Source organism: Leucoraja erinacea, chromosome 17 (genome assembly GCF_028641065.1).
Source record: "Leucoraja erinacea ecotype New England chromosome 17, Leri_hhj_1, whole genome shotgun sequence".
In the NCBI taxonomy this organism is placed as follows: domain Eukaryota; kingdom Metazoa; phylum Chordata; class Chondrichthyes; order Rajiformes; family Rajidae; genus Leucoraja; species Leucoraja erinaceus.
Window position 1 is genome coordinate 43,700,345 of NC_073393.1, and position 27,115 is coordinate 43,727,459.

The 27,115-nt window shown below is 40.8% G+C and overlaps 1 protein-coding gene across 1 annotated transcript in view; it reads left to right on the forward strand.

Annotated features, from left to right (window-relative positions):
- LOC129705477 (PH domain leucine-rich repeat-containing protein phosphatase 2-like) overlaps positions 1 to 19,812 on the forward strand; it is a 159,437-nt gene extending 139,625 nt beyond the window's left edge. Inside the window, exon 19 of the mRNA XM_055649067.1 lies at positions 846 to 19,812. Coding sequence (XP_055505042.1) covers positions 846 to 2,015 — 1,170 coding nt within the window. The 3' untranslated portion in view covers positions 2,016 to 19,812. The remainder of the gene's footprint in view (positions 1 to 845) is intronic.
- The last annotated feature ends 7,303 nt before the right edge of the window (positions 19,813 to 27,115 follow it).

Here is a 27,115-nt window from a genome sequence, read left to right on the forward strand (position 1 = left end):
ATCAGAATATGTATATCATAACATTCATATCTAAAATATAAATGGAAATGGCTGCAAACGTCCAAGCAGTTAGGCATCATCTATGCCAGACCAGAACAGGGAAAGATGGAAAGTAGTGGCAGCGTTTGCAGATTTGTGAGTTTTATTTACATTTACATTGTTGAATTACATCACGCTATACAGTATAGTACAGTTTGTTGATATCCCTAGGAATTGTGCTACACAGTGTGCAGTTGCCCTCTGTTAATTCAGTGTTGAAAATGTTGTCACTACCTTTGGTTACATTATTGCACTCTTGGCTAGCCTATCTCTATCTTCTCCCCATAAATACAACATTACCAATAACTCTGTGCTTGTGTAATACATGTGCATCATATGTATTGTCATTCAACCCTTTGCTTGTTGACTTTACACAAGCAGTTATTTATACAATATCTCTTATTAGCATCCATGTTTTCACACCTTTCCCTTCACGTCTTGCCCTTTTGCCTTTATGAGTTCTGCCTGTCTTGTTATTATCAGGGAACCCTATCTCCTTGAGAATACCTGAATTCAATTGCTGCTTTGCCTTTAGCAGTCTGCACTCTAACCTCTGTAATGCTCTCCCTAAATCTCTCAATTTTCCCTTGTTCCTTTGAAATGCTCAAGACAAACCTCTTTACAATTCCTGCCCTGATAGCTTTTTGTATCGTTCAATGACAATTTTAGATTGGAAATTGTGCTGTGTAGGACTTTGAGATATTGTGCTTCTTTGAAAATGGAGTACAAATGAAAGCTGATAGTGTTGTATTGCTTTAATAGTGGTAAAACATTTGCAGTTACATATGTATGTATTTTTTCCATAGGACAATAAAGTGAATGGTGTTACTTCTTGTACACGTCTTTTGGGCTGCACCTACCTCTTCCCATGGGTCCTACCCAGACCTCACGTCCGCACCATATCACTCACTGCTCAGGATGAATACCTAATCTTGGGAAACAAGGCACTGTGGGAAAATCTGTCGTATGCTGAGGCAATAGAAGCAGTTAGGACTGTGCCTGATCCTCTGGCTGCAGCAAAAAAACTTTGCACCCTTGCTCAGGCCAATGGCTGCCATGACAATATTGGTGCTGTAGTTGTATACTTAAGTATTGGAGATGACAGCTGTACTTGTGAAATACAGGGAGTTCCATTAACTAGTCCAACTGTATTTGCTCATCTCAACATGCCAGTAAAAGATGGTGCACATGTTTCTGGCACCCCATCATCCAGTAGTGGCATAGCATCTGAATTCAACAGTGAGATGTCTGCTTCTGAAGTGAGCAGTGAAGTGGGGTCTACAGCATCAGATGAACAGCCAGCCACAAGCCTAGAAGCTGCTACAATCCTTCGTGCCGAGCGTCGCTGCAGCCTCCATCCAAGTCCTTCCGCCAGTGTTTTCCAACGACAGCTATCCAGTGCAACGTTTTCCAGCAATCATTCGGATAATGGCCTTGATAGCGATGATGACCAACCAGTAGAGGGAGTATTCTCTAATGGTAGTAAGCTGGAAGTTGAGGTAGATATACATTGTGTCCATTTCCAAGTTCCTGGCAACACCAATATTTCACAAGCTCATGACGAGGGATTGTTTGTCAGCATGTCTGGGGATGACATTGCACTGTCTTATTTAAAGGAACAGAGACAAAATGGTGTAAACAGCCAGCCATTTTTAACAATTAGCAAGGAAGGAGGTGATCTAAAGAAGTCTTTGTCTGCAACAAACCTACAGGGTAAGAAATTTCCAAATGGATCTGTGGTCCCTCTTGAAAAAAGCCACAACATTATTGAGGTGGCTACAGAGGCACCAAAGAAGAAATATGGATACTTTGCAGCACCTGCACAAGCAGACCCAGAGGACCAGTTAGTTGTGCCACCACACCTAGAAGAGGAAGTGAAGGAACAAATGAAACAGCATCAAGATCCTATTTCAGAAGCTGAATCTGAAAGGGACCCTAGATTTACTCAACAGGAGGTTTATGACACAGCATTGTAATACAGTATTCCTTCAATGAAACTTCATTGACAGTGTCAAAATAAGGGTTAAGACCATATTAGAAATTTATTGTACAAAATATAACAAAATATTTACAATCATCTCTAAATATTATTTAAATTGTACATAAAAGATGCTTCAGCATATGTCAAAAACCAAATCTATTGTGTATGTGACTATTGACCTATTGCGATTGTTAATCTTCTGATGGTTTGAGGTTTACATTTTCAATTAAAGCTGCAATATCCTTCTGAACAAGTATTTAAAGTAGGTTTAAAATAAACTAGCATTCAATTATTCTTGAAGATTATAGAACATAGATCAGTACAGCACTGGAACGCGCCCTTCAGCCCACGATGTTTGTGCCGAACTTGATGCCTAGCTGAACTGATCTCATTGGCCTGCATAGGATCCATATGCCTCTATTCTCTGCACTTCCATGTGCCTGTCTAAAGGTCTCTTAAACGCCACTATCATATCTGCCTCCACCACTACCCTTGACAATATGTTCCAAACTCCCACTGCCCCTGTGTAAACAAACTTGCCCCGCACATCTCCATTAAACTTTCCCCCTGTCACCTTATAGCTATACCCTCTAATTTTGGTCATTTCCACCCTAGGGAAAAAGTTTCTGACTCTCCACCCTATATGCCTCTTATAATTTTATATACTTCCATCAAGCATCCCCTCAACCTGTGTAAAATGTTTACAAACATCTGTGTTATCCGTGTAAAATGTTTACAAAATTTTCTCAGTTAAACAAATTGCTTCAAAGTCCATTTTGCTGAAAGAGTGGCAGTATCCTTAACCAGGTAAAGATATTTACGGGTGGCGCAACAGTAGAGTTGCTGCCTTACAGCGCCAGATATCCGTGTTCGATCCTGGCTACGGGTGCTGGCTGTACGGAGTCTGTACGTTCTCCCTGTGATCGCGTGGGTTTTTCCGGTAGCTCTGGTTTCCTCCCACATTCCAAAGATGTGCAGGTTTGTAGGTTAATTGGCTTCCGTAAATTGTCACTAATGTGTAGGATAGAACTAGTGAATGAGTGATCGGTGGTCTGCATGGCCTCAGTGGATCAAAGGGCCTGTTTCCATGCTGTATCTCAAAACTAATTGTCCGTAGTTTCAAGTTGTTTTGCACTTTTGTGAGGTTATGTTCCTTTATCTCAGATCAACGATTTTCCTTTCATCTAAAATCAGCCTAAAATCTGCAGATTTTTAAATCAGTTATGCAAGAAGCAAAGTGGCCATAACATGTTCTAGATCAAATTGGCCATAACATGTCCTAGATCTTTTTCGATGTCTGATTGCCATGCTAGTCAAGGCTGCATGGTTCTCTACACTGTACATATAATTTTTGCTGCTAAGCACGCTAAAGAACTGACCATCTATCCAGTTTCAACAAGGGCAACCTTTTCAGTCATCCCCGTTTTAAGAAAGATCATCTTAATATTTATAAATTTTAATTTTGATACAAAAAAAGTGATACTGCAGCTTTAAATTTAAAATACAAACTTTTTCCAGGAATAGTGAAGCAGCAGAGTAAAATGAAGGCACAAACGTCTGCAGATGCTGGAAATGGAGCTACAAGCAATCCAGGGGAGAAACTCAGCAGGTCAAGCAGCATATGTAGGGGGAAAGGAATTGTTAGTGTTTCAGGTCAAAACCCCATGGAGGGTTTTGGCTGTACAGAATGCTGTTTTACCTGCTGGATACCTCCAGCATATTGTTTGTAGCACATGAATAAAATGATGCTTCAGACTATGTTTTATTTCCATTATAGTGCAATAGATCACCCCAACTTTTACTTATGCTTACAAATTTCCTGGAAAAAAAAACATCCTCTGATTAATTTTGGAAACTTGGATATAATTTGCTAACAGTGTATTTTTTTGCTTAATTATCTGTCAGGGAGTCCGTAGGTCTGCTCAGAGGATTAGACACGTGTGCTTTATATATTTTAGACTATGTTTCATTCGTGACATATAGCTTGTAGTGTGTAATATAAGGAGAACATTGGAGTATTACTATTTTCAAAAAGAAATCCTGGGTTAGAGATTTTGTGGGTTAAAATAATTTTAAACAAATCCACATGATTAAAAATTGAGTCATAGGGACAAATATATTTTGATTATAAACGTTAATATATTTCAAATGCGCTTAAATCTTATTGTCTACAAATCAAATTGGGCTGCCAAGAGTTAGATTTTGTTCAGACATGTATTAGAAAAGACATCTTCTGATGTTTTTGTGTAAATATCAATCTGAAAAGTTAACTTTGTTTCACTATCTGTGTGTTGCCTGACCTGTCGAATACTTCATTTTAAAATTTCATTTCCAATTTTCACATCAGCACTGTTTGCTTTAGGGTAGCAAAGTCTTTGGTTGACTGAGGAAATGCAATAATATTGCTTTGTTTTGTGAAGGACAGCCACTGAGCTGTTAAGCAGGATGTTACCCAGGTTTGCAGGCTTGTATTATAGGGGGAGATTGGATAAACTGGGAGGTTTTCATTGAGCTTCGGAAGCTACGGTCTACAAATTCTTGTGCGTACATAAAGTAAACTTTTTTCCCCATAGGAGAGGATTCTAAAACTATAAGGCGAGAGGGAGATATTTAATAGGGACTTCCGGGACAACATTTCAACTCACAGGGTCATCCTGGAATAAGCTGCCAAAAGAAGCTGCAGAAGTGGATAGGATTACAACTTTTAAAAGATAGGTTGGGCATATGGATCGAACATAGAACAATAAAGCACATAACCAGGCCCTTCATCCCACAATGTCAGTGTAAAACATGATGCCAAGTTAAACAAATCTCCTTTGCCTGACCATGATCCATATCCCTCTTTTGCCTGCATATCCATATGTCTATACAAAAGGCTCTTAAACACCACTAACGTATTGTCTCCACCACCACCCTTGGCAGCGAGTTCTAAGCACCCACCTGGAAGGGGTTAGAGGGCTATGGGCCACTTGAGGGCTATGAGCTAATACATGGACTATTTGGGCTTTTGGTAGAAAGTGAGCTGGTAACAAGTCACACTTGCATGTTTGAAAAGGGGAGCTACAATTGGTCTTGCAGCTGTCAATAGAGTGGTGAGATGTCAAAGTTCAGAACCGGCATGTTCAAAAAGAAACAGGAAGAGCATGCAAGGTTTAAGAGGATGGAATCAGACAAGGCCTTTAAATATAAAGAAAGGAGGAAAGAACTCGAGCAGGTGATTAGAAGGGCCGAAAGGGTCCACAAAATAGTTTTGGCGTATCGGTTTAAATCCCCAAACTTTATACACCTTTATACAGTGGTGCAACAGTAGAGTTGCTGCCTTACAGCGCCAGAGACACTGGTATGATCTTGACCTTGTGTGCTGTCCATACAGAGCTGGTACATTCTCCCTGTGACCACATGGGTTTTCTCTGGGTGCTCCCGCATTCCAAAGGCATGCAGGTTTGTAGGTTAATTGTCCCTGGTGTGTAAGATAGAGCTAGAGTACATGCTGACTTGGTGGGAAGGGCCTGTTTCCAGGCTGTATATCTAAACTAATTTAAGGTTATATTAAAAACAAGAGGGTAACCATGGAGAAGGTCGGAGAGAATCGGAAGATGTAGGCACAGCACCAAACAAGTATTTTTCATCTGTTTTCACTGAGGAGAAGGACATGGAGGTCAGTGAAATCAGTGTGGAGAATACTAATATGCAAGGGCAGTTTGAGAGCAAGAAGGAAGCGGTGTTGGGGTTGCTGAAGTATTAAAATCCCCAGGACCTAATGCAGTTTATCCCAGGTAATTGAGAGAGGTAAGAGAAGAGATTGTGGGAGCTTTGATGAAGATCTTTGTACTTTCTCTAGCTCTTGGCAAGATCCAAGAGGACTGGAGAGGCTGATGTTGTTCCCTTACTTAAGAAGGGAAATAGATAGAATCCAGGGAATTATAGGCCGGTGAACCTCATAGTGGTCGGGAAGCTAAGGGAGAGGATTCTTCGTGGTAGGATTTTCTCCCATTTGGAAGCGAATAGGTTTGGGACAATCTGTGGCTGTTCACAGCCGTTCATGTTGTACTAATCTGATTAAGTTTGAGTAGATGATGAAGGTGAATGACGAGGGTAAGGCAGTGAATGATGTATATTACCTTAGCAGCTTTGATGTTCAAAGGGGTCTTTCAGTCAAGGTTCATGACTTCCTGAAAGTGGCAACACAAGTAGAGTAAGTGGTAAAGAAGGCACATATAATAATATATATAACAATTACAGCACGGAAACAGGCCATCTCAGCCCTACAAGTCCGTGCCGAACAACTTTTTTCCCCTTAGTGCCACCTGCCTGCACTCATACCATAACCCTCCATTCCCTTCTCATCCATATGCCTATCCAATTTATTTTTAAATGATACCAACGAACCTGCCTCCACCACTTCCACTGGAAGCTCATTCCACACCGCTACCACTCTCTGAGTAAAGAAGTTCCCCCTCATGTTACCCCTAAACCTCTGTCCCTTAATTCTGAAGTCATGTCCTTTTGTTTGAATCTTGCCTATTCTCAAAGGGAAAAGCTGATCCACATCAACATGGTATGCTTGATTTCATAGGTTGGAGCATCGAGTGTAAGAGCTAACAAGTCATGATGCAGCTTTATGGGACTTTAGTATGGGATAGGTTTAGAGGGATATGGGCCAAATGTAGGCAAGGGGGACCAGTGTTGGCGTGGGCAAGTTGGGCTGAAGGACCTGTTTTCATGCTGCATGACTAGTTAGGCTGCATTGTGTGTATTGCGTATTGTGTGCAATTCTGGTTGCCCCAGTGCAGGAAGGATGTGGGTGCTTTGGAAAGGGTGCAATGTTGGTTTACTAGAATGATGCCTAGATTAGGGGGTATTTACCACAGGGAGAGGTTGAGCAGACAAGAGGTGTAGATAGGGTAGACAGTCCATGATGGAAAAATCAAATACTGTATGTCATAGCTTTAAAGTGAGAGGGGAAAAGGTTAAAGGAAATGTGCGGAGCAAATTTATTTTACACAGGGTGCTGAGTGCCTGGAACACTCTGCCAAGGATCATGGTTGAGGCCGATATGACAGTGGCATTTAAGAGACTTTTGGATAAGCATATGGATTTGGAATCAATGGACAGATATGGATTAGGTGCAGGCACATAAGCGGTGGCCTTGGCATCATGTTCAGCACAGACATTGTGTGTGGTATTCTATGTTCTAGTAAACCAGAGTGTCCCAGAGAATATTATCTGTTTCAATCCTGACCTAGTGCTGTCTGTGTAAAGAGGGCACCTTCTCCCTGTGACTGCTTAGGTGTCCCCTGGGTGTCCTCGGGTTTCCTCTCATTGTCCTGCTACATCCCCAAAACATAGAGTTTGATGAGTTAATCCACCAGCATACATTTCTCAATGTGTTAATTGGTAAAATCTGGAGAAGTTGATGAGAATGTAGGGAGAATGTAAATGAAGATAGACACAAAATGCTGGAGTAACTCAGCGGTACAGGCAGCATCTCTGGAGAGAAGGAATGGGTGACGTTTCGGGTCCAGACACTTCTTCAGCCATTTATTCTCTCCAGAGATGCTGCCTGTCCCACGGAGTTACTCCAGCATTTTGTGTCTTATCTTTGGTTTAAACAAGCATCTGCAGTTCCTTCCTACGGAATTATAAATGAGATTGGTGTAGATGGGTGCTTGATTTAGTGGACCAAAATGCCTGTTTCCATGCTGTATCATTCTATGACCTTTCCTGTTGAAATACTGTAAAATGCAGAGAAGAATTGTATTTAATGGAAGCATTACATTGAAGATGAGACTGGTGAATTATTAGCTCTTTGTAAGCTTGGCTTGAGTGCCACCATCAGTTTCCCCTCTAAACAAAAAGTGTGAAAATGTTTGTGTACTTTTATACCTTACATTCACCCAACCAGCATTACGTCTCTTGCTGCAGGCAGCCTCTCTTGGATCAGACATTGATCGCCGCAAGAGAGCAGCAAGAGCTAAACTACCCTTTTGATTAACTTACTCAGAATACCTAGACAATCATAAACAACACTACGCTTGGAAGATAGCAAAGGGCAATACAGCACAGGAACAGGTCGTTTGGTCCGCAACGTCCATGGCAAACGATGCCAATGTAATCTAATCTACTTTGCCTGTATGTGATCCATATTCCTCTAATTCTTGCATATCCATGTGCATTCCAGGCACCTACCATTCTCCATGTAAGACTGCATGACTGCCAGGTGGGTGTGCAGGAGTTTGCATGTTCTCTCTGTGACTGCATGGGTTTCCTCTGGGATTTCTTCCTGTTGGTAGGCTAATTGGCCTCTGTAAATTGCCCTTGTATGTATGGAGTGGATATGAAAGTGGGATGACAGAAACCAATGTGAATGAGTGAGTGATGGTCGGTTTGGACACTGGGCTGAAGGGCCTGATTATTCGCTGTATCTTTCAATCAATCAAACAGTTTGCCATATCTATGCCTCATAATTGTATATACTTCTATTAAGTTGCTACTCAACCTCTGACGCTCCAAAGAAAACAATCAACATTTGTCCAAACTCACCTTATAGCTAATACGCTCTAATCCAGGTAGTATTCACTGCACCCTCTCCAAAGGCTACATATGCTTTATGTAACAGGGCAACCAGAACTGTATATGAAACTCCAAATGCAGCCTAACTAAAGTTTTATAAAGCTGCAACATGATTCTTGTGCTCAATGCTTTGATTGCAATCATACCAACTACTTTCTTGGCCACGCTATCTGCTTTTGCTGGCCGTTTCAGGGCACCATGGATTTAGACCCCATGATTGCTCTGTACATCATTAAGGAACTTGCAATTGACTGTTAATATCTCCGTACGACCTCCCAAAGTGCAACACCCCACACTATCTCAGATTAAACTCCATCTGAATTTCTCCGCCCATTCTGTAACTGATGTACTGTCGATTCCCCAGTGATTCTACTATAGCCCTCCCAATGGTTGTGCTATAACATACAGTAGCTATATTAAAAATGAGGGGGCAACCAGGCTCAAGGATCAAGAAGGGAATGTGTGCTTGGAATCTGGAGCTAGGAATTGTATTAAATGTATACTTTGCATTGTTTTCACCAAGGCTAAGGAGATGGAGGGCAGTGAGATGAGTGTGGAGGAAAACTATGTACAACGGCAGTTTGAGATTAAGGAGGAGCTGTTGAGGCTTCTGAAGAGCGTTAAGGTGGATATATTCGCAGGACCTGATGGGATTTATCCCAGGTTGTTGATAGAGGCAAGAGAAGAGATTGACGAATATCTTTACATCTTCTGAAGAAGGGTCTCAACCTGAAACCTCACCTATTCCTTTTCACCAGAGATGCTGTCTGACCCGCTGAGTTCCTCCAGCTGTTTGCGTCTATCTTCTCTCTACATCTTTGCTGGCCACAGTTGAGGTCCTGGAGCACTGGAGAGTAATAATGTTCCTTTATTTAAGAAGGTCAGTACACGAAATCCAGGAAATTATAGGCGGGTGAGCCTCATTTCAGTGTTTGGGAAACTATTAGAGAGGGTACGTTGGTATAGGATTTACTCTGATTTGGAGGGAAATTACTAAATTAAGGACAGCCAGCATGGCTTTGTGCACGCAGGTCGTGTCTTACTAACTTGGCGGGGTTGTTTTGAGGTGGTGACGAAGGTGATCGATGAGGGTAGGGTGGTGAATTTTAGTAAGGCATCTGATAAAGTCCCCCACAGTAGGCTGATCCAGAAGATTAAAATGCACTGGATTAAAGTGACTAGATTATGGATTCGGAACTGCTTCACAGAGAAATCAGAGGGTTGGCGTGGAAGGGCAATATTCAGGCTGGAAGTCTCTGCTGTTTGTGATATATATATAAATAACTTGGACATAAACATAGACGGGCTGGTTAGTAAGTTTGCAGATGACACCAAGATTGCTGGGGTCAAGTAGTCTAAGGAAGTCTGTCGAGGCATATTGCAGGATATAGAACAGCTAAAGTAATGGATGGAAGAATAGCAGATGGAGTATAATCCGAGCAAGTGCAAGGTGTTGCACTTTGGGAGGCCAAATGTAAAGAGAAAATATACAATTAATAGCATGACCATCAATGATGTACAGCAACATCATAGATGTACATGGGGATCTTGGGGTCCAAGTCCATAACTCCATGAAAGTGCCAACTCGAGCAGATATAATGGTAAATAAGGCAGATGGTATACTGGCCTTCATTAGTTGGAGCATTCAGGATGTCATGATGCAGCTTCATAGGACTTCGTTAGGCCACATTTGGAATATTGTGTGCAGTTCTGGCTGCCCCATTACAGGAAGGATGTGGAGGCTTTGGAAAAGGTGCAGAGGAGGTTTACCAGAATGTTGCTCGGATAAGGAGGTATTAGCTACAGGATGAGTTTGGACCAGTTTGGATTATTTTCTTTGGAATGCCAGAGATTGCGGGAAGACCTAATAGAAATATCTCATATGAGTGGCAGAGATAGGGTAGACAGTTACAACCTTTTTCCCAGGATGGAAAAAACAAATACTACTGGGCATAGCTTCAAGGTGAAAGGAGCAAAGTGTGAAGGAAAAGTGATGGGCAACTTTTGTACACAGAGGGCATTGAGTACTAACAATGCACTGCCAGGGTTGGTGATTGAGGCCAATACCATAGTGGGATTTAGGAGGCTTTTGGATAGATGTATGGCTATGCAGGAAAGGGAGGAATATTGATTATGTACAGGTCGATAAGTGATGGTTCGGTTTGGACATTGTGGGCCGAAGGGCCTGTTCTAGTGCTGTATTGTTCCATGTTCTATGAGGGTTGTTTGTGGGACCTAAAATTTGAGAATTCAATGTTTATATCATTAGATTGTATGTGGAATATGGGGTGCTGTTCCTCCAGTTTGTGTATGAACTTATTCTTGCAATGGATGAGGCCCAGTACAGAAAGGTCAATATGGAATGGGAAGCGGAGTGAAAATGGTGAGTAACCGGGAGATCCAGCAGGCCTCGGACTAAACGCAAATATTTGATGAAATGGTCGGCAGGTCTACAATAGGTCTCAGCGATGTAACGGAGGCCCATCGGGAACACCGAATGCAGTAGATGTGGTTGGAGGAGGTGCATATGCACCTCTCTCTGACTGCTGGGGTCACTGAATGGATGTGAATGAGGAGGTGTAAGGATAGGTGTTGCAGGGAAAGGTATGTGGAGGTGGGTGGGGTGAACGGACCAGGAGGGAAGAGATGTAAATCGTGGAATTGTGGGAGTCTGCAGAATGGAGTGGGGATAGAAAGATGTGAGTTGTGGCGAATCACATTGAGGCAGTGGAAATATCGGATCTGTTAGATGCGGAGGTAGGTGAGGTGAAAGGACCAGGTGAACTCTATCATTGTTCTGTATGGGGGGGAGGGAGAGCGAGACCAGAACAACAGGATGAGGATTCATCAATGACAGCGTGGGATACCATGTTTACTAAAGAGTGAGGACTTCTTGGGTGTCCTAGAATAGGAGCCGATACAGCAGAGATGGAGAACTTGAGAGGAAAGGATAGCATCTTTGCAAGAAGCAGGATGGGAGGAGGTATAGTCCAATAGCAGTTCCTTGTATCTCTGAACAACATTGGGTACTGTGCAGTCCCCTGGGATCTTGCCTGTGGTTGTAGAAGATACAATGATCTTTGTCAAGACCCCTGCAATCCCCTCTCTTGCACCCCCTGAGTAGCCCTATCTTTTCCCTAGTTACTTTCTTGTTTTTAATGTACATAAAAAAAACCTTGGGATTATTTTAATCTGACTTGCCAGTGACATTTCATACCCTCTAAAGGCCTACTTGCCTTATTTTCCACTTGCTTTATATTCCTCAAAGGCCCTGTATGACATTGATAGCACAAAGTTAATTTCTGTTCCAAGTGTTAATTTATTTATTTGATGAGGCTGGCAGGAAAATTTCATCTAGAAAATTGAGGTTATTAGCAGTTTGGTTAATGTTATTTTAAAAAAAAGGCAGAGTGCCACAAGTGAATAATTCAAAACCTAGACATTGGATTTGCTCTATGTTGGCATATCCAGCAGTAACACCAGGTGGACTTGTTGCCTGAGCACACAGCTGCCTGCTCTGAGGGATATGGGGGTACAGTGTTGAGTATTCCCCCCCTGCATCCACGCATTACATTCCTACAGAAAACACAAGGAAAACAGATTCTAGCACTAAATGCACAAATGTGATCAGGGCTGCTTGTCTACAACAAGACAGACCAAGAGAGAGTCAAGAGTGTTTTATTGTCATTTGTCCCGAAACAGAACAATGAAATTATAGCAGCAGCGCAACAGATATATAAATGTAGGTTCAGGTGAAGCGGAGGTTCACTTGCACCTCCTCCAACCTCATCTACTGTATCCGTTGTTCAAGATGTGGACTCCTGTACATCGGCGAGACCAAACGCAGACTGGGCGATTGTTTAGCTGAACACCTTGTCGCAGCCCGCATGATCCTACCTGATCTCCCGGTTGTTAAACACTTTAATTCTCCTTCCCATTCCTACACAGACCTTTCTGTCCTAGGTCTGCTCCATTGTCAGAATGAGGCTAAATGCAAATTGGAGGAACAACATCTCATATTTCGCTTGGGGCATCCCATGGTGGGATGAATATTGATTTCTCTCACTTCAGGCAGCCCCGGCATTCCCTCTCTCAATCCCTCCCCCACCCAAATCGCACTAGCTTCAGGTTTTCAGCCAACAAACAGCTAACAATGGCCTGTTACCTTTAACATTGTTACTTTTTTGCACATTTCTCATTCATTGTTCCTTATCTCTCGACATCATCATCTATATCTCTCGTTTACCTTATCCTAACCAGTCTGAAGAAGGGTCTCGGCCTGAAACATCACCCATTCCTCTCTAGAGATGCTGCCTGTCCTGCTAAGTTACTCCAGCTTTTTGTGTCTTTGGTTTAAACCAGCATCTGCAGTTCCTTCCTACACATATCAGTATTCAGTATTTACTTTAACTGAGTACTTACATACACAGATGAAATGAAAAAAATGTTTCTCCATCAGTTCCTGTCAGTGCAGTTAATAAAAACAGAATAAATACATATAGCTTTAAAAATTAAAATGACCATATCTAAAATAGGCCTAATAATTGAAATAAAAACGGACATTCAGACCGTACAGTGGCTTTGCTTTGCCAGGTGCCTAACTGCCAAAGTATGGGTGAGATTAGACGTGTTGGTGTATGATGTATGGGGAGGGGACACAGTCCGTTAAGCAGTCTTATTGCATGTGGAAAGAAGCTGTGTAGCATCCTGCTGGTTTTGCAACTGATGCTGCTGTACCTCATCCCAGATGGCAGAATGGAGAAGATGTGGTTTGATGGATGATAGGGGTCCTTAATAATGGAGATGGCTCTGCTGATGCTCCGCTTCTGATAGATCTCCAACAAGAAAGGGAGTGGGGCACCAATGATCCTACTGGCTGTCTTCACTATCCTGTTAAGTTGGTTTTGCTCATAAGACTTGTAGCTCCCAAACCAGGAAGTGATGCCGTAGGTCAATATACTCTCGATGGTGCCCCTGTAGAAGGTCCTTAGGTGAACAGTAGGGAGACCTGCGTTTCTTAGTCTCCGGAGAGGGTGGAGCCGCTGCTGAGCTCTTTTGATCACTGCTGTGGTGTTGGTCGTAGAGGTCAGGTCATCCGCCAGGTGGAGTCCCAGGAACTTCACACTGCTGACCCTCTCCACAGCAGCTCCATCAATATGCAGCGGAGTGTGATGGTGTTTTCCAGCCCTCCTGAAATCGATCACCATTTCCTTTGTCTTTTCCACGTTGAGGGTGAGATTGTGAGATCTGCACCACTCTGTAAGCAGCTCTACCTCCATCCTGTACGCCGACTCATTGTTGTCGCTGATGAGACTCACCACTGTTGTGTCATCAGCGAACTTGTTGATATAATTATTGCTGAGTCTGGCAGTACAGTCATGAGTAAGCAGACTGAACAGCAGGGGGCTTAGGACACAGCCTTGGGGTGAGCCAGTGCTCACAGCGATGGTTCTTGATGTCTGACTGCCCATCCTGACTGTCTGCTGCCGCTGCGTCAAAAAGTTAAGGACCCAGTTGCAAGTGCCAGTGTCCACCTTCAACAGCTTCAGCTTCTTCACCAGCTGCTGTGGGATGATTGTGTTAAAAGCGGAGCTGAAGTCTATGAAGAGGATCCTGGCATAGGTATTCTTCCGGTCGAGATGTGATAGTGCGAGGTTGAGTGTTGTAGAGACTGCGTCCTCTGTGGACCGGTTGGCTCTGTAAGCGAACTGCAGTGGGTCCAGGTTGGCAGGGAGACAGTTTTTGATGTGCTGCATGACCAGCTGCTCAAAACACTTCATTAATATGGGTGTGAGAGCCACTGGACGAAAGTCATTGAGACAGGCTGGGTTGGGCTTCTTCGGGTCGGGGACGATGGTGGCACTTTTGAGACAGTTGGGCACTACTGCCTGGCAGAGTGAGATGTTAAAAATGTCCTTCTAAGGAAGTAGAGCCTTGACGGGCGTTCTTTATGATTGCATCAATATGCTGCATCCAGGACAGATCTTTGCATGCCCAGGAATAGGCAGATGGGAGAGTCTGAACATAAAATTCATGCCCCAGTGGATCATTTTTATGTGCACAGAGTCTTTTACCCAGGGTAAAGAAATCAAGAACCAGAGGACATAGGTTTAAGGTGAGGGGGGGAGAATATTTAATCAGAACCTGAGGGGCAACTTTTTTTACACAAAGGGTGGTGGGTGTATGGAAAAAGCTGCCAGAGGAGGTACTTGAGGCAGGTACTAACGCAATGTTTAAAATACATTTGGACAGGTACATGGATAGGATATGTTTAGAAAAATATGGGCCAAAAGCATGCGTGAGACTAGTGTAAATGGGGCATGTTGTTTTGTGCGACCAAGTTGGTGTGAAGGGCCTGTTTCCACGCTGTATGATTATATGTTTAACTCCAGCCTTCATGCATAACGTATAGTTTACTTGCTCTCATACATCCCTCAAATCCCCTTTTCATCTTCCCCATTAACCTACACTGAACGGTAATTAATGATTCCCCATTAACCCCCAGCACATCTTTAAAGATGTGGAGGCAACTAGGGCATCCAGAGGAAACCTATACAGTCTCAGTGGAGGTGTTCACACATGTCCTGTTGCTTTACACAAAGCACAATCAAGTTTTGCTTAAGATGGACACAAAAAGCTGGAGTAACTCAGCGGGTCAGACAGCATCTCTGGAGAAAAGGAATAGGTAACATTTTTGGGGGGGGGACCTTTCTTCAGTTGCAAGTTTTGCTTGCTTCTTTCTAAACAGTTTCCACTGCTATATTGCAATACCAAAGGTGAACATATTACAAGAACACCCATTGTCATCTGAACATCCACAATGGTCAGTTTCTCACTAATTCTGCAGAGGATCCTTTAACTTGAAACAATGGTAAGACAGCACAGGAAGTTGTTGCAGATAATTTTATGTCTAGCTTTGGATAGAAAGAAATGGAAACTGAGGCCAGGCCAGCTAGCTAGTGAACAGAAGACAACCATTAGAGGATGTTGTACACCATTGTTACAGCAAGTTGGTGGATCAAAAAGGATAGAGAAAGATAATGTACCAAGCTTGCAGTCACGTATCAATGGTAATTCTGATGTTGGTAGGATGGCTATATTGGTGGGATGACAATAGAAGAAAACGGATTTGACGCATGGAGTCGAATTGAAGATGTGCTGACACATCCAAAAACTTGAGTGGAAAACAAAATGGAAGGTGGGGTGTTAAGAGTAAGAGGAGAGATACAAGAGCTGAAGAAAATAGGAGCTGGAGTGGCCACAAGCCTGTTTTGCCGTTCCACATGATTATGACTAATCTATATTGGCCTCATCTGTTCTGTACCAGTTTCTCATAGCTATCAATTTGTCAGTTATTTATCTATCCACAACTTAGATATCCGTAAAGACCTGACCTCCAGCTCCCTCGGTGGCAGAGAATTCCAGTGATTCTTTATCCACTGAGAGATGACATTTCTATACACCTCAGTTTGAAATGAAAGCATGTAGTGTTTTTTATCTGAGATGATAATGATGCCAGTGGGGTGGGGAAGTACTGGTAAAGATGATCATTAATCTCAAGATCTGTGGGAAGTTGGTAGCGAGCAATTTGAATGGAATAGGGTTGTTGAAGCAAGATTAAAATATTGTTACATAGACAATGGGTGCAGGCATAGGCCATCCGGCCCTGCGAGCCAGCACCGCCATTCAATGTTATCATGGCTGATCATCCACAATCAGTACCCAGTTCCTATCGTCCCCAATCAATAACCCGTGCCTGCCTTCTCCCCATATCCCTTGATTCCATTAGCCCTAAGAGCTCTACCTAACTCTTTTGAAAGCATCCAGTGAATCGGCCTCCACTGCCTTCTGAGGCAGAGAATTCACAAATTCACAACTCTCTGGGTGAAAAAGTTTTTCCTCATCTCAGTTCCAAATGGCCTACACCTTATTCTTAAACTGTGGCCCCTGGTTCTGGACTCCCCCAACATCGGGAACATGTTTCCTATATCTAGCGATCTAATCCCTTAATAATTTTATGTGTCGATAAGATCCCCTCTAAATTCCAGTGACTACAAGCCCAGTCGCTCAATTCTTTCATCATTAACAGTCTCGCTATCCTGGGAATTAACCTAGTGAACCGATGCTGCACTCCCTCAATAGCAAGATACTTAGTATCTTGTAGATACAAGTATGCTGTTGTTATACCTAAATGAATAAATGTGCCTCTTAAAAAGTTAGGCTGCTTAACATTTCATATTTTATCCCAGACATTTGCTGAATCAATTACTCTCTTTTCTAAACTAAGAAAATAAATTTGTACTAGATTGCAAACCTTCGATAATTGCCCCTCAAAAAATGATCAAAGTATGTGGTTCGGTGACACTTTAGAAGACATAAATTTGTAATCTGAAGAAATTTTAAGAAAACAATACAAGAAAAATCAGTGAACGGTTATGCTACTTTTATAAATATCCATTGCTATTTTAAATTTGCACAATGTGTCTAATTCCATGAGTATCTATGGCAAATAAAAGGCAGTTGGGCCAAATCAAATGGATGTATTTGACTTGTGACAAAACAATTGGTGCCTTCCCACACAAAATAGAGCAATGCAATAATCCGATTTAGAGATGAGTATGCAGGTAGAAGCATCATTCAACATCTTGTAAATGCCATCCACAATTTTTAATCCTATTGTTTTTTGGCAATTAGGCGGTTGTGCATTTTTGAGTACTGAGATTTTTCATATGTAGGTATTATATTAACTCCCAGCACTGAACAATGAGCAAGAACCATGGCTTGTGCAGGATGCGACTCTGACAAGTTTGGAAGTTGAAGTGTTTACGTAATGGATAAAACTGACATTATTTAAAATGAGCATAATTTGAAATTGTTCAACTGAGCAATGTAGTTTTTTTCTGCTATCTATCCTCACAGGAATTTTAAACTGATGAGTAGGGTATCTGCATCTGCAAACATTAAACTGACACGTTGCAGGAAGCTTCCTACATTCAATGAGCTTATACAGAGAGAGAGGTTCTTTCGATAGCTGATTGTCTGCATTGTGAAGTGTTATACATTACCATGTACAATGATAGCATCTATATTTCAAAGCTTTCCCATTGTAATATGGTGATAGAAGTAAAACACTTTGCACTGGTTTATAAAACTGAACAGTGGTCAGTTTTGTTTGAGTGTAATGTGACAGCATATTCCAAAACTCACTGTAAATACAAAGTGCACAAAATATAATGACATTTATATATATTTTTATGCAGCAAATCTTAATGTATCTAAAAGTAATTTGTACATATTGTAGCATATTCAGATGACACAGAATCTGCCCTTATAAATGATATATTGAGTATTGATTTAATAAGGTACAGTATTTGATAGTATGTAATTCAAGCAATCTTTCTACTAGGAGGATGTTATGTGTTGTTTGTCATTCATAATTTTGAAATAGGCATTTATTTCTTGCATTGAATTGCAGAATAGTACAAAAGCACTGGAATTTAAGTACTAATTTTAAAATGTATTATTTTGTCCTGTTAGGTCTGCAGAATCTCATTCATTTTGAAGCTTTGTTCAGTGGTATTCGCTCCAAAGGCAATTATTTTTAAACCAGCATCTGCAGTTCTTTCCTACATATTTTTAATCTTTGTTCCTTCATTGAAAAGATTGAACAGACTAGGTTTGTGTTCACTGGAGTTTAGAAGGATAAGGGGGCATCTTATAGAAACATAGAATTATAAAAGGACTGGACAAGCTAGATGCAGGAAAAATGTTCCCAATGTTGGGTGAGTCCAGAACCAGGGGCCACAGTCTTCGAATAAAGGGGGAGCCATTTAAGACTGAGGTGAGAAAAAACTTTTTCACCCAGAGAGTTGTGAATTTATGGAATTCCCTGCCACAGAGGGCAGTGGAGGCCAAGTCACTGGATGGATTTAAGAGAGAGTTAGATAGAGCTCTACGGGTTATTGATTGGGGATGATCAGCCATGATCACATGAATGAATAGATCAATAAATGGCGGTGCTGGCTCGAAGGGCCAAATGGCTTCCTCCTGCACCTATTTTCTATGTTTCATGATGATTTTGACAGAACTTGCTAGATATTCCTCCTCACCAGATAATGTAAAAATTGATGTTCCTTTTGTTAATCAAGTTATTTGGTTCCATTTGTCCCTGGGTAAGGAACAGAAAATACTTTCAGAATAATATGCATGTTTAAATTGAGTGGAAATATGGAAAATGTAAGGATTAGCTTCACAGGAAAGGATCAAAGACTAAAAGCAGGCTATGTCCAGTTAACTGCGGGTAATAAAATATACACCTTTCTGCTGGATCATTTTTTGAACAAAATATGAAAGGAAAAACATAACTCCTAGGAGTGGTGAGATTTATTGTGATTTAGTCACTCAAATATACTAATCTTCTCTGAGAGAATATAGCCAATTAAAAAACATTTTACTGTGAACAAGGCAGCATTTTGCTCCGTCTGAACAAGTGTTAAAAGTATTTTCATTTAAAAAAGTGCTTCTTTTTGTTGATTTGTATGCTGCTAATTTTGAACAAATAGAATAAAATTAGCTGTACCTTTGTGTCTGTTTCCAGTTAAAGCAACCAGGTTGAATTTTCCAAGTACAAGGGAGATTTCTTAAGATTATTCCTGATGAGATTACATTAGTCTTTGGGCAATATTTTATAGATATCCCAAAGGGAAATAATGCTTAAATAGATACCTTTGAGTGATATTCTTGGTAACCTGAGATTTTAATGTTCATTACATTTGCTGACTCTTATCTAATTCAACTGGAATAGTGTTATATTGAAAATGAGGGGATAGAATTGTTGCTGGTTCCAAAGTGGACATGCAATATCGATGGACAGACAATTGTGCCACGTAGCTAATAGCTAAATACAGGTACATGGACCAAAGGTTGTCAAGAAGACGACTCCATCACATAGCACATCAACAATCCAGACAATTAGCTTTCTCTAAAATGATTATTTGATGATGTCCTTGTTCAAAGCAACTCGCTGAAAGTATTCAGTTGCTTCATATGTTAAGTATTAATTTATTCTTCTCAAGGCTGAATGTCCTCATCTCAAGCTGTTGCAATAGTACCTATCTATTGGAATTGAACCGAAGCCTGCAATGTCCATTTCTTAAAATAAAGTTTCTCCCAGTCATGCTGAAAATGTGTGTGAAGCAGAAGTATTGGTTGAAGGATCCTGAAGGTTGACAACAATGCTGGAGAAACTTAGCGGGTGAGGCAGCATCTATGGAGCAAAGGAATAGGTGACATTTCGAGTGGAGACCCTTCTTCAATCTGAAGAAGTGTCTCGACCAGAAACGTCACCTATTCCTTTGCTCCATAGATGCTGCCTCACCCGCTGAGTTTCTCCAGCATTTTTGTCTGCCTTCGATTTTTCCACTTCTTTTTTAAATACTACAAAAAGATAATCTATTTTAAATGATGTTAATTCTATGAAAATTGTTTGGTTTCTGAATTTTTAGCACGTGTATATTTTACTACAATTTGAATTCCAGTTTTTAAAGTTAAGCCTTTAAACACATTTTCAGTGAGACATTCCCTGAAAGTGGGAAGCTTAAAGGGCCTGTCCCACTTTCATGACCTAATTCACGACCTTTTTTATGCGTAGACATTTTTCATCAGGCTAGAAAAACGCCGCGACCTACTTGATGCCACGAGTACCTACAAGTTGCATCACGGCATGCTACGACCTACCTACAACCTCCTACGATCTCGTGCCGACCATGCTGCGAGTATGAGTCAAGGGCAAACTCGGCAGAGGTCTTGAATTAGGTCGTGAAAGTGGGACAGGCCCTTTAGGCTACTTGTATTCTACCAATTGAATAGGTGGGACTAGTATAGCTGGGACATGTTTGCCAGTGTGGACAAGTTGTGTGGAAAAGCCTGTTTCCACACTGTATTCTACTCCATTCAAGTGTAGTGAAGCAAACTTTGTAGATTAGCGTTTGGTAAATATATTGGTGAAGTTTAGATTGCAGTAACCAGATGTTAATTTAGTTTCCATTTAAAAAAAAATTATTTCACTTTTATCACTTGCCACCAGGTCACTCTTCTGATTTTGCTGCATCAATATGGGATATTTTATAAAATCAATTAGTATACTTCACTGTGCAAGCTTTGTTGTGGCAAGATAATTAGTAATGTATATTAAATGCAAGTCATAATCACTATTATGTGACATTGGTGATCATGAGTCTCTCGTGAAGTTTTGAGCTGCCAGTTTAATTTATCTGTATGAGTGCCTTTGGATGATGTCAGTGATATCAAGTATAATAAGGCTAATTTTCTTATAAAGTATATAATTTCTTTATAAAACAATAGGAACGTGTATAAATTTACTGCATTTGGAAGAGTTCAGTCACGTAATGTTTCTTGTAAGTTGTTTGCACTACGATGAGGATTACCTTTAAATTCACAAGTTTATGGCAAGGTTAGATTGCTGCAGCTATATTATTTTGATACTTCTCAACATCAGTTTCACTTTGATTGGAATAGATATTTGTAAATTGACTTTCCAAGCCATCATTTCTTTATTAATAAAATAGTAAAGCATGTTTTTCAATCAGATTTAAAAACAATCTAATGTGCGAGAAATGTTTTGATTACACTTTGTACCAACTTACCACTTTTCTGTTTCGGTATTTAAAACATCTTTTCAATAGTGCCATGCACTTTGTTATGTTATTTCCATTACCAACTCCATGTATTCAATTGGAAAGAGAAATGAGCAGAATTCTCTACCATCTAACCCATTGTGGATGGATTTGTTTTTGAATTATTGAGGAATATAAATATTAAGGTTGAAATTTCTCAAGAATTTGACTTATTTAAGCAACTATACAACATAAATGAATTCTAATATTGTTTTGCAAATTATTTGATACTGGGGCTGTGCCAAATTGTTTACTTTTTCCTCAGTTTAACGATACTAACTTTTACCACTAATGTGCCTTAACATGCTGCTGTAGTCATTGTCATAAAAGAGTTGTGTTCTGTTATTAATTGGTGGGTAATAATGGCACTTTTAAAACATTGATAGTTTCAGAAAAAATGTACTCTGCTTAAACATAGAAAGTATGTTGTTTTATAAAGATGGAATTGGACAACAAGATACACAAACAGAATTCAGAAGTGGCTTAAGGTTTGGCCAATGAGGTGAATTTTGAGCAGGACTAAAATAAAGAAGGTAGGATTTAGGAAGATAATTCAGGATGAAGTTTAGTTGATTAAAGTCTCGGCTGTTATAATTGGGAAAAGGTAAGAAATTGGTAAGTGGGTGCTTAAGGGAGGATAAAAAAAGGTGTGATGACCATGATCCCATTTATTGGATCTGACATTGTTGAAAGAGTCATTTCAGTGTTATGGGAGTGAAATGAGTTGAGAGAAAGATGGACATAGATGATAGCGTGGAGGTGACGAGTGAAGAGTTTACAGACAAAGAAAGATGGAAGGATAATTTTTATGAAGTACAATGGTTTTGAACGATTGGAGCAGTAACTTTAAAGAGGGAAATATTTATTGTACTGTATACATAAAATGAAATTCAAGAAGACAATTTGAATTCTTGCTGGGGAATGGGAATGTAGTTGCAGGTAATGCTCATGGACAGGATGATTATGGTAAGAAGGCAAATAATTCAAGATAGATGTATTTTGTGGGCATGGTTTGGACTGGGCCAGCTCAATGTGTAAGAAGGAACTGCAGATGCTGATTTAAACCGAAGATAGACAGAAAAAGCTGGAGTACCTCAGTGGGACTGGCAGCATCTCTGGAGAGAAGGAATGGGTGAATTTTCGGGTCGAGACCATCCTTGAATTTCATTTTATGTGTCCAATGAATATTTCCTTCTTTAAAGTTACAGCTCCAATCTTTGAAAACCATTGTATCGATCCTCTTCATAAAAATCAGCTGAATGTTGGTCTCATTCTGAGTTGTTAAGAATCTGAGACTTGTGTGTGGTAAAGGTGATAGTGGAAAAAGCAGATCAGTGGATTAAGGAAACAGTTGGTACCTGAAGGGAGAACAGATCTTTCATTTTATGTTAAATGTAAACTCAACTGAAAGCAGAAACAATTAAACCAATTAATGTACAGGTATAGAAACATTCAAGGTACAACTTTTGAAATGATGGTACTATGTGATAGTGTTCGCTTTAGAGAAAGCAATGACTAAACGACAGAAAATGTAAAAATATCAACTATACCTAAGCAACAGCATTTGGTTTTTATAATGTTTAAGTATATATTACAATATTTCATTTTTATCAAAAATCAATCCTGAATACATACTTTCCTGGTTCCATGGATTAAGTTTGTATTTTTACGTTGTGAAGTTCTTACATTCTAATAATGTAATATATATTTAAATATTAGAGAATGGATTAAATATGTCATTGACACTGTTTCAGGTTTATTGCTGTCCTGCACTGAGCAGAACTAGTTGACCAGCTCCTCACTTAATCATCCATTTTGGAACAACAATTCATATTCTCAGATTCCTATATGTAAACACAAGAATATATCAGTTATCTTTTTTTTTCCAATGTAGGTAGAGATTTTATTTTCTACATTGTTTGTATTCATTTGCATACTGGTCCTTGTATCAGAAGTTTTGAGACATTTTCTTTCATGGGAGATTTCTTTTAAATATATTCTTTGCTTTCAGTATGTTTCACCTTGATATGGCTATTATCCTGGAAATGTACACAAAGGGGATGCGTTTATGCTACTGTGACTTGTAATTTATGTAATTTTAATTCGTACAGTGGTCATTTTGCACATGGTTCAATCAGGACTGAAATATATAAAATATCTTAATGTATATGTATTTTAGCATGCAGACTTGTGTATAAAAAGTAATCATGAAATCCTGTTTTGTTATTAGTATACTTGTTTCTCTGCACCTCACTGTACAGGTCTGAAGCACTTTGGAGAACTAAAGATAGGGTTTACTTGGATCATTAGTTCCCTTAGATAACAGAGGATGTTTCTTCAAGATGCTGCTATAGATTCTGGAGGATTCATCTGTATTTTTGATTATTTGTTCAGCCAAAGTAGCAATAAAGATTTATACTGCATTAAATATATGGCTATGAAATTTTATTCGTAGTTACATTTATAATATATGCTAAGAGTTGTACAGCTTTCCCCTAGGAATCATCAATTATTAAATCACTAATTTCTCCAATCTCTGGTCAAAAACTGGAAGCTTAAAAAAAGGCTACACCTAGCTACAGGGTGCAAATTATAATCTGGGCTGGGGGGGATGTCGTTAACTATCAGAAAAAAACAGCTTGGAAGTATCACAACTGACCAAGCTGATTTAGTCATGAAGGACATAGCAGGCAGTTTGGTCTCAGGCAGATGGCGTGAGAACCAAACACAACACTGAAAACAGAATGCAGAGGCTGGAATTCTAAACAGATCAAGTAGCATCTGCAGAAAGAGAAAGATAGAGTTGCAAACTGTTAAATGAGGAACAAAGCTGTAATGCCAGACTAAACATCAAAATCAGTTTTCCAAACAGCTTGGCAATCCCAATACTAATACATCATGGGCAATGAAAGTGTTAATAGAAGGAGGCAACTCCAGGAACTATTGCCAACAACATAATTTTGTTGTTGATTCAGCTGCGATAACAGATTGATTAATCCTGCTTTTTGTGAACAGGAAATATCTAGGCAATTTTACACATTGCCAGACTGACACAAGTATTGCAACCATCTCAGAAGAACTTGGTTAGAGTTGCCGCTCATTTAGATGATAGGTTTTCAGAACTAGAACCTGGACGTTGATGTGTCTCAGCATTTGCTGAATCCAGTGCATTCAGCTATTTATTGATTTCACATGGAGTGACTGGCCTCTGCAATGATGGGGACCTCTGGAGGAAGTGCTAACAGTGGCAGTTAACAAATCGTTTCCGTCTGAGTTGAATCAAGTGATAATCAACTCCAATCTTTCTGCAGTACTCATTAAACCCGAGCTGGAAAATTGAAAAGTAGGGGAACGCCGTCCCTCTGCGTACCCCCCCCCCCCCCCCCCCATTTACATCGCTGGTAATATATAATAAAACGTTTGATGTAGCACACATTATACACATTTTATTATACGATTAATTATAGTTTCACATTACATCCAGTCTTGTAATATACTTCATATATTGATAATACCAAAAAACATGCAATTAGACCATCAAACTGAAAAAAAAATTGTTATTGCATTTTAAATTGTAGAAACTGCACTCCATATTTTCTACAATAAAATATGAACATGCTTAATGTATTTAGCGAGTTGTAAAGACAATTTGGAGTGCCCCTGAGTTTGCCGAATATGCAATTAAAGAACATAGTTTTAGCAACACGAAATGGTGTTTGCTAATTATTATTTTTGCTGTGTTTATCTTTTGCTCCATTATGTGTTCAGACAAGTTAATATTGATTCCATGGTCAGCACAGCAGCCGTATATTTATCTTGAAGCATTCAAGGTGAATGTTTACAGCTTTTGCACTTTTAATATGGTACAGTGGAATATTTGAGAGTGTCACAGCTGGGTGTAGTACTAAAGAGTAAGTTGCCCATGGAATGTCTCAAAACATTATAAAGCTGAATTACATAGAACATAGTACAGCCTTCATTACATGAACATGGGGGCGCCGGAGGAGGGAGATGGCAGCCCTGCCGACAGTCTGTTCGTTTTTTCATCCTTTTTGTTATATTTAGCGTTTGTTTTAAAGTTCTTTTGTTTGTTTTATGCGAGGGGAGGGGGAAACTTTTTTTCAGGTTCTTACCTTCCCGGGGAGGTGATCAAGTTTCGGATCACATTCTCCGGGCTCTGCGGCCTACCATCGACAGAGTTGAAAAGCCGCCTCGGACTGTTGTGAGGCCCACTGCCGGGCGTGGACTTACCATTGGAGTGGATCCCTTGACTGGGATCGCTCCCACCGCAGCCTGCGGACTTACCATCAAGGTCTCACAGTCTCGGGAGAGGCTATTTGGGAGCTCCAATGCTGCAGAAGGTTCGTCCAGCACCGACACGAGGTTCGATCTCCCAGCGCGGGGGAGCTGACAACCCCCGATGCAGGAGCTGAACGCCTCGACGCGGAGGGCCCGAACGCTGCCGGCTACGGGAGTCAAGACCGTCCCGTCAACGGGGGGGCTCAAGAGTCCCGACCAAGGAAGAACAAAAAGGGACGGACTTGAACTTTATTTCACCTTCCATCACAGTGAGGAATGTGTAGGAGTCACTGTGTTGGATGTTTATGTTAAAATGTGTTTTTCGAGTCTGTTGCTTTTTTAATTTGTGTGACTGACCTGGCCAGTGAAATTTCACTACACCAATTGGTGTATGTGACAATAAATGAACCTTATGAACATGATGCCAAGACCAACTCTTATCTGCCTGCACGTAATCCATATCCCTCCATTCTCTACATATCCATGTGCCTTATCTGAAAGGCTGTTAATGCCAAAGATCCAATAGCTATAGGATTCTCCGCTATAGGATCTTTGATTAATGCTACGATTATATCTGCCTCCACCATCACACCTGGCAATGTGTTCCAAGAACTCCACCCTGGGTGTAAAAAGGACTTTTCCTGCACATCTCTTTTAAACTTTGCCTCTCACCTAAACCTTTGTCTTCTAATATTTGATATTTTATTTCTTGTTTCTGACTGTCTACTCTATAATATACTTTTATCAGGTCTCCCCTCAACCTCTGGTGATCCAGAGAAAACAATTCAAATCTGTCCAATCTCTCCCTATGGCTAATACCCCCAAATCCAGCCATCATTCCAATAAACCATCTCCGCTCCCTCTCCAAATGTTTCATTGTTCCTGTAATGAGGCCATCCAGAACTACATGCATCAACAGTCCCTATACCTCTAGTGAGGGATCTCCAGGTGAGACCGAGCTTCACGTGGACCTCCTCTAACCCCGTCTACTGCATCCGTTGTCCCCGCTGTGGCCTCCTGTACATCGACGAGACCAAGCGTAAACTCTGCAACCAGTTTGCTGAACCCTTGTGCTCGGTCCACCAAGGCCTTGCAAACCATTTTGACTCCTTTCCCATTCCCACACAGACCTTTCTGTCCTGGGCCTCCTCCATTGCCAGAGTGAGCCAACACGCAAACTGGAGGAACAGCACCTCATGTTCCACTTGGGTAGTGTATAACCCAACGGTGTTAAATTCTCCAATTTTAGATAACCTCTCACTAACCACCACCCCCCACCCCCCCCCCTCCCCTTTCCCACCCCTATGCCCCATCTATTTCACCCTTCTACTGACCTCCCCTCCCCTCCCCACATTCCTCCCTCTGGCTTCCTTCAAGCTTCTCACAACTTCCTTTTCTTATCTCTCATCATTGTTCCAACCATCTACCAATCAAAATTCCCCCTCTCACCTATGTCAGCCTATGACCTGCCATGCTTTGTCTTCTCCCCTTTGCTAGATTTCTTCTACCCCCCCCCCCCCCCCCCCCC